The sequence below is a fragment of the Neltuma alba genome, unplaced genomic scaffold (assembly GCF_004799145.2).
Source record: "Neltuma alba isolate B1F8T4 unplaced genomic scaffold, ASM479914v2 tig00005048_pilon, whole genome shotgun sequence".
In the NCBI taxonomy this organism is placed as follows: Eukaryota; Viridiplantae; Streptophyta; class Magnoliopsida; order Fabales; family Fabaceae; genus Neltuma; species Neltuma alba.
The window spans coordinates 36,536-45,519 of record NW_021633959.1 but is presented as its reverse complement, the minus strand read 5'-3'; the positions used below and the strand labels follow the sequence as shown (position 1 = coordinate 45,519).

At 36.1% G+C, this 8,984-nt stretch overlaps 1 protein-coding gene across 1 annotated transcript; it reads left to right on the top strand.

The window, feature by feature from the left end:
- Window positions 1-81: 81 nt before the first annotated feature.
- Window positions 82-8,357, top strand: LOC114746545 (TBC1 domain family member 15-like; the record flags this gene model as incomplete). The annotated part of the gene is made up of 14 exons (XM_028934763.1): window positions 82-265; window positions 360-411; window positions 493-600; window positions 1,539-1,623; window positions 2,537-2,591; window positions 2,991-3,383; window positions 3,999-4,058; window positions 4,515-4,613; window positions 4,710-4,820; window positions 4,917-4,988; window positions 5,091-5,207; window positions 5,542-5,691; window positions 7,029-7,129; window positions 7,785-8,357. Coding segments are annotated over 14 exons (1,915 nt in total), but the record flags the coding sequence as incomplete, so codon positions are not given.
- Between the last annotated feature and the right edge of the window lie 627 nt (window positions 8,358-8,984).

The window sequence follows — 8,984 nt, the reverse complement described above, 5'->3', positions numbered from 1 at the left end:
TCTACGTTCATTGTTTACGGCTAATCACAAATTTAACCGAGGCAAGGAATTTTTTGTGGCTGTTTTATTGCTTTGGATTAGGCATCATCCAGCGTATTGCTACGAGCGAAGCGATAGCACTAAACAGAGCTCATCGAGTGAGCCGGACAGCGCTCATCAGATAGTTTTTACGAAGGAAAATGTCGCAATTCATCCGACTCAGTTTGCTTCCGAAAGGATTAGTGGAAGACTGAAGTTGATTAAGCAAGGCTCTGCTCTGTTTATGGTATCCATTGATTGTTTTATTTTTATTTTTTGTTTTCCTTTTGAGTGTGAGTGCAGTTTGTTTTATGGAAATATCCATCTTCTCTTCGTTGTAGTCATGGATACCTTATACAGCGAATAATTCGAATGCCATGCTGTCTGAGAAAGGTAGTTCGGATTTGGACTTTGATATTTTACTTATATAGCTAAGCGTTCTATATATTCTGAAATTATTCCTTTCTTATGTAGACAGAAATCTTTACACCATAAGGGCGGTGCCCTTTACTGACATCAGGTCCATTCGAAGGCATACTCCTCCACTTGGGTGGCAATATATCATTGCTGTTTTGTCATCAGGTGAAGTAGAGCATATGAACTTTACAGATTATATCATGGTTTTTTTCGTATCCTTTCCCCGAGATCACTGTTTCATTCTTCATTATTAGAGTTTTCTGTTCTGTCTCTTTCTTAGGCGTATCATTCTTTGTTGATAAATCGGGGACGGGGTACCGTGGCATAGTTATCCATCCATTTTGGATTTCAACACTCTGATAGTACATTAATGTTTTATTACAAAGATGTGGAGTTAATTTCCTTATTCCAGGCATCATGAGGAGAAAATATATGGATTTATCTTTTCTTTCCGTTTTCTTAATTCTGTAGTAGGTGCATTCACTTTGTTGGTGAAGGCAACTAACATGGCAGGTTACAATTTCTCGTATTCAATGTGCAAGTAAACAGAAGCTAGAAAAGCGACCAATCCCTAAATAAATGGATCCAAGGAATGCCTGTTCATCGACTGTGGGTATTTTATAAAATCAATGGCATGGGTGTAATGAAGTGCTTTTCTTTCTAAGGAAAAAAAAAAATCCAAGATAAAAGGCACGGCACTTTTTTATAAAATGATATGAAACTTTTTTTTATTCTTATATTCATATTAATAAATTTAGGGGGGAAAAAAGTTTGCCACAGCTGTCCTTCATGGATCTATAATTACTTCATTATAAATTAGTAATGCGTTTTTATTTTGCCAAGATCAGAAAATCTTCAGCCAAATGCTGTTCTCGCACTAGGCATTCATGTTCCCTTTTTCCATTAATGATCTTATGATAAAATGTTATTGACCAAAAATATTAAGTTTTCTTTTCAAATTTTCCTGTTTACTATTTGCATTTAACTTCAACTATGCACCACTTTTTTAAAAGAAAGAATTACTCATTATGTAGTTTGTATGACTCAGTCTATATTGTTTTTTGCGCTTTTTTTTTGGGGGGGTGGGGGGTTTGTCTTTGCAGGACTTGCATATCCACCTCTGTACTTTTACAATGGAGGAGTCAGAGAATTTCTTGCTACAATAAAGCAACATGTTCTTCTTGTGAGGTTAGTTTCTGGATTTGTGTCTTACATTTTGTTTTCTTCTAACTCGCTTATAGATGATACCAATTGCTGGTCTCTTCATGATATATTTGAAAATTTTAAAATGTACCTTGAATTAAAAAAGGATGATCTCTATGAGGTTTGGCCTCAGGGCTTTTCAGATACTGTTATTTGTAGCCCATTACCTGTTCTTATCTAGTCACTGAATTTGTAGTCATTTTATGCCTTTGGGAGTTTGGGTATCATTTTTCTCAGCTAATGGTTTGTAGAGTTGTTTATCTTGGTTTCATGATTAAAAGGGCAGATATGCCTAATATGTGTAGAGAACTCATTCCTACAGCCTAGCTGGCAATTTTGTTATTCAATGGGCTAGTAAATGGAAAGATGTGGTTACATGATTATTTCAATGCTAAACAATGTGAAAGGTTCTTGTGTGTGTGTTAAATGACATATTTTCTTTCTTTTGATTGACATCTATGATTCTTAAAGATTGATTTAAAAGATTTTTTAAATCCCTTACAAAGACTCTAGTAAGCTTAAATTTTCTCTCTAAGTTGGTGAGCTTTTTCCTGCTGCCTTTTCTTTTCTATGATAGTTTCCTCCTGTGTTTGCATTTTATGATGACTCATTCCTACAGCCTAGCTGGCAATTTAGTTATTTAAAATCTCAAAAATTTTAACCTCAAGTATTCAGTTGTGTGGCATATGGGCATGACGTTTCTTAATCAGGAAAAACAAAAAAAAACAATTTATATGGTTCTAAATTCATTGTCTTTTTTGTTGTCACTAAAAGTATATCAATAATATGTGGCTAAATAATATTTAAAAAATGTTTTGACTTTGATCTAGTTTGAGTGCCATTTTTAGGCTGATATATTTTGAATCTTTCCTTTTTCTTTTTATGCTATATTTTCCAGATCTGCAGAAGATGCAAATGTGTTCGTTGTGAATGATTTAAAGAATCCTCTACAGGTATGTGGTATGCATGTAGAGTTGTTTTATTTGTTTTGGCAATTGGATTGTCTATGTATGTTGTCTCTTAACAAATATCGCTGTTATGTGCTGGGAAGTACACATAACCGGTGACTCTCATAATTATGAGTTAACATCCCTATTTTGTTTTGACAATCAAAATGTTTGATGGATGGCTCCTAAAATGTCGTCCTGCCGTCTGACTTTGAAATTTTTTAAGTTTATGGAAGCCCACGTGCGTTTATGTATTTTCTAGCATATAGGCAGAAAGTTTAGAAGAAATAAAGTCTTACATTTGGGATTTCTCCTTAGGTCTCTAAAATCTTTTGCTATATATATATGATTTGTGTCCCTTTATCTTGGCTTTCTCATTTTTCTCTTGCTTGGATTGACTTCCAGAGGACTTTGTCTTCATTGGAGATGCCCAGGGCTGTTTCTATTGCTTGCGAACCTTCAAATATATCAGTTAATAAGTCCACTTTGAATGAGAACCAAGAGAGGATTGATAGTGGTTCCAATGATGGACATGCTACTGTTTCTCAATATCAAGGAAGATCAAGACATAGAGCTAATGATCCTGCTAGAGATATTTCTATTCAAGTTTTGGAGAAGTTCTCTCTTGTGACCAAATTTGCCCGTGAAACAACTTCACAACTCTTTGGTGATCAGAGTAATGGATTCAGCGCCATTGAGAGAAGTTTTGATGAGACTCCTTTTGATCATCGTAAGAAGGCTTCCAGTGTTGGAGATAATGTTCCTGATGAAAGTCCTGTTCCCTCAGATCCTCTGGAGGTAATCCTCCCTATTTGTGGATGCTATTGCTATTATATCAAGTGCTAGACCCCCTCCCCTTGAATGGTTATCAGGTACATAGTCTGTCCCTGTTGATTGCCTTGTTTGTATCTTTTATGGTCTGGAAGGAATTTGGCATTGAGCTTTTATTTTCCCCTGTGATGATGAGCTACCTTATGCTTGCAAGTAATACCTGCTATGCTTTTTGTCAGACATGCTTCTGAGTGCATAATTTAGAAAAAGTGTATTATCATCCCACCTAAAATTAAAATTTATTGGCACATTAAGCATTTGGAGGTATAAAAGGTGCGTGTAATAATTCCATCTGAATGTCAGGTGACAGGGGTGCTAAGGAAAAATGTTTCTAGTATGTTAATTTCTTGTTCATCTGGTGCTTTTGCGGCTTCTCCCAATCCGTAAGATCAGATACTAGTCATGATTATTTTGGTTGTTTGGGGACATTGCTTTGATTATTGCATTCTGAGCATGGCCACCTACAGGATTATATTAGTACACATCATTTTTTCATACGTCAGCAGGTGACTTTTTTTCATTCTGCTTCCCCTTTACACCCAGCAATATTGATGTCATTTCTTTTGTTTCCTCTACGTGCAGTTTGATAAATTATCACAAGTATGGGGAAAACCACGGCAACTGCCTTTAGGTTATGACGAGGTGAGTTATGATTTTACTTTTTCTGTTGTGTTTTTCTACTATTAATGCTTCTGTGTCAGGTTTAAGCAATGAACTGTTTATGGAAATGCTCTCTGATCATGATTATCAATGTTGTGTACACAATTCTTCTTCTTTTTTTTTCCCCCCCATAAAGATGAAATTATATGTAATAAAAAGCAATGCAGTGAAAATTATTTATCAAGATATCACAATAGACTGGCTTGCTGAGATATTTGAAACCTGGTATTCCACATTCATGAATTTAGTCCAAGTTTTCATGCGTCTTATTTCATGCAAGTCAAGTCTTGGAGCCTATGGTTCTGACTTCTGACTTGTCCCACCTTAGAGCCATAGGTTCTAAAATTTTATCACGATACTTTAGATCAGGTTTTCGCAATTCTGCTAATGTATTACAATCCTAAATAATGAGCATTCTGAAAGGGTCCATTTTTGCAGTGGGTTAGCTTCTTGGATTCTGAAGGGCGAGTTATAGATTCAGAAGCTTTAAGAAAGAGAATATTTTATGGTGGACTTGACCATGAGTTACGGAAAGAGGTCTGTGTATAATAATATATCTGATGATTTCCAAGCAAAGTGAATTTTTCAAAATTGGTTTCACTCTTCCCTTACAAATCCTTGTAAGAATGACAGGTTTGGGGATTTCTGTTGGGGTACTATTCATATGATTCAACATATGCTGAGAGGGAATATCTGAAGTCAGTCAAGAGGTCAGAGTACGAGACTATAAAGAGCCAGTGGCAGGTTTTCACTTCTCCATGCCTTTTTTCTTTAATAAGCATAGTTTTTAATATCTCACTGTAACTTAAAAATAATTTATTTATGCTTTTTCCTCTGTAGAGTATCCTCCCAGCACAGGCTAGAAGATTCACAAAATTCAGAGAGAGGAAAGGCCTAATTGACAAAGATGTGGTATGCTGGAAGCTAGTTAAAATGTTTATGAATTATCAAAAAGACTACATAAGAGCAGCTGGATGATGCACATATAGCTTTAACTGTCTTTTATTTTTGAAGGTGAGGACTGATAGGTTGCTTGCTTTCTATGATGGAGATGATAATCCAAACGTGAATGTTCTACGGGATATCCTGTTGACTTATTCATTCTACAACTTTGACCTTGGTTATTGTCAGGTACTTGTCAATTTGATGCATAGCACACCAGAATTTTGCAGTGTTTTTTACTTCAAAATGTTTTATGAAATCTATGAAGTGATGACTGCTTCTCTTATATATTCCTGTGCTTGACTATCCTGGATGTCAAATGATTGATTAAGCATAGAATTGTTCTCCGCAACCACAGTAGGAATATGTTAACAGCTCACATTCTTCTCTACCAAGGGAAGTTATGGTACCACAAATCAAGAGTTGGGGTTCCTCGTTTTTTTCCAACTTTCCATTACCATGCAACAATTGAGAGTTGACATTCCATGTGTTTAGGCAATCTGATTCTTTTGTCATTGTATAGGGTATGAATGATCTTCTTTCCCCAATATATTTTGTAATGGGTGATGAATCAGAGGCATTTTGGTGTTTCGTAGCACTTATGGAGCGTCTTGGACCCAACTTTAATCGTGATCAAAATGGCATGCACTCTCAACTTTTTGCATTATCTAAGGTTTATTCTCTCTCTCTCTCTCTCTCTCTCACGCACACTCACTCGCTTTTTGTGTGACAACTTTCTTTTTATTTAGGAAGAAGTTTTCCTCTACAAAAAATTTCATGCGCTTATTTGTATGCCCATCAATTGCATCCCAATGGCTCAATTACAATCATAAATACGTTGTTGAGAGAACCATGCATTACCGGACTTAATAAAAGAAAAGGAACATAAAAATATGTTATAAATACAAATATTTCACAAATTGGAAAACATAGCTAGAGGATTTTCCCTTGAATTCCTTTCTAAATTTAGGTTTCTTCTGATTGTCAAAATTAATGAGATTTTTTTGGTAGAATGGCAAAACCATTGCTGTAACCATTGTCTGACATGTACAGTATCCTTTTATAAACAAAAACGCTGCACATTTTATTCCATCATCACATCCCATGTGTCATTATGGTCACCTTTGAATCTCGGTTCAATGGAGAAACTAATGAGTACTATTTCACAGTCAACATCTCATGAATCTGATAATGCATTCCAGAAAATATGAGCCACATCTCTGGTCTAGATATGACTTTTCTTATGATTATGTAAATGTCATTAATCAAGATGTTGTTCTCCCGTTCACTATGTGTCACAAACATTGGCATTGAAAGAGAAGTAGATAACTGAAACATATGATATTATGTTTCTGCAACTTAGTTGTGCGCCATTTTTCAAGAACTAAAAGCATAAAATCTGTGTATGAACTTGGATTTCGAAGAAGGCCAATTGTCTCTGTTGCTTCCTTATTGTTAAAAAATATCTGATTCTGCTATCTGCAATGTAGATAATTGCTATTCAATTACCCTCTAGTATAGCTGTTAATGCTGGGTATTTTAATAGAAGCAACGTTTTGTTTGACGCAAATCTTCTTGCATTCAATTTAATGTTCTCTTTCCCAGTCTCTCTATTAACAACTGTCCAGATGCATACATTGCCCCCACCTAGATTCTCTCACGGGAGATCATTGTGTATCTATACTAAAAAGTCAATTTCTGCTTCATTTCTTGAAATTAGACGTTACCTGGGTGAAAAAAGGAATAGAAGTGTAGTCTATCAATAAGTTTTTAGTAGAAGTCTTGCATGTCATAAAGAGGCACCTGGTAAATCAAATTATATAAGAACCTTTCATCAATAGAAGCTGGGACTGAATCTATGTCTGATGGTATATCCATTTATCATCCTGCCATTAGTTTTGGGCCAACACTAATATGTCTCTGTATATCTGTTGGAAACTTGTTATTAAGTTGTATTTTTGTCAGTTTCCTTTGCCATTTCTGATTAATATTATATTTCTTTTGTTGCAGTTGGTAGAGTTGCTGGATAGTCCATTGCATAAGTATTTCGAGCAGCATGACTGCTTGAATTATTTCTTTTGTTTCCGCTGGGTTTTGATTCAATTTAAAAGGTCAGATTCCTTGAATCACTGTCATAGATCCGTAAATTCAGCAACAAGAAGTCTGTTTGACTGTCTTTTTTTAAAAATATATTACTGAAGACTTCCTGCAAAAATAACTGGATGGCCGGTCCTAATTGAATCACTGGCTCCTTTTTCGGACTTAATCTCTCTCTCTTTTTCCAAAGAAGTGCAATTGGTATGGATTCATGAGAGGTTGTTAAGAATGTTATCTAGCAAAGCTAATAACCAAGTAAACATGCTTTACATCTCTGGAGATGATTCAGGAGAACCTTATGCTTGCTGGAAGCCTTCACAATGTGGAGAATAATCTCCCTGTTCAGAACACGCTATATGATAAGATTTTTTTTTTTGTATAAAATTGGAATGAATTCTATATTCTACTTTATAAATATTTTCCTAAAAGTGTCTTTAGCCTCTTGACATATTCCTGAAAGGATCAAAGTCTTCTAGACGGTTCAACTAAAAAGTTAATTTCTGTGACACTTCTGATGGAGATTCCAATTGATGATGCACTTGATGTCAGTGAAGCTGTTGGAGTTTTAAATTTACCAGTCTGACAGATTTAGCCCTGCATTGGTCCTCACAGAGAGAATTTGTTAGTAAACAACACATAAACTAATCAATATTTCACTTGACATTTCAGGGAGCTTGAGTTCGAGAGTACAATGCGTTTATGGGAGGTATTATGGACACATTATCCATGCGAGCATCTGCACCTGTATATATGTGTGGCAATCCTGAAACGATACCGCAATAAAATAATGGGGGAGAAGATGGATTTCGACACGCTTTTGAAGTTTATAAATGAGCTGAGTGGTCAGATTGACATTGATTTAAGCATCATGGATGCAGAGGCTCTTTGTGTATGGGCTGGGGAAGATGGTGCCGCTCGAATACCTCCTGGAACCCCACCTTCGTTACCTATAGATGATGTCTCATTATATTCTCAACTAGAAGATGAAGTGTTATAGATGATTAGTTCCCATAATGTTCTTTTGTTGAGGGTTTTTATTTGTTTATTTTTTGGGTCCAGAGATTATGTTAGCTAATCAATTGCATTTGCAATGACATCCGCGTGTGGCAGGCATCATTTTATGTTTATGACTCTCTGCCGCAACACGCTTTCCGGTATTTCGTGTTGTAATTGTACATACGGGATCAAATTCCAACGTTATATCGGATAATAAATAATATTGTTTGATTGATGGGAGGCTTCTCCTTGCGGTGTTATGTCCAGTGTATTAATGCAACTGAAAAAAATTGACTGCTTAAGACTTATCTGAACATCACAGAAATGAATGCCGATGTTATCTCGGCTCTGTACCAATTTCCGTTTTCCGAAAGATGGAAAGCGGGTAGAGAAGGACCACATAAATTGGTAGGAAGCACGAAGCGAAGCCTCCACCAATGCCTATTGACCTAAAGGCACCAGGGCACCTTCAGAAGGGAGAATCTGAGTTTGAACTAAGTTAAGGTTCAGGGAACCAGTTAACGGTATGTTAGGAGGCATAGGGTGCGTGAGTGAATTTCCCGGGGGGGGGGGGGGGGGGGGACCGGCCTTTTTGTGTTTTTTCCTGTTTCTACCCCGACCAAAGGCACAGGTTTGTAATTTGGCATCAAGTGAAAAGGAAAAAACCAAAAAAGGACAATGATAAAAAATTTTAATTTTTCACGTGATTGATTATCGGGGTCAAAAACACAAAGCAATCATCTCAATGAAGGTGTTACTGTTGACACAGCCTCGTAAAGTTAAGTTGGTGGCAACTATTGAGAACGTGACACCGCCCCAAAATCATGTTTTAACAAAAGCCAATCTGTCGCTTCAGCCATCTCTTTTAAAATA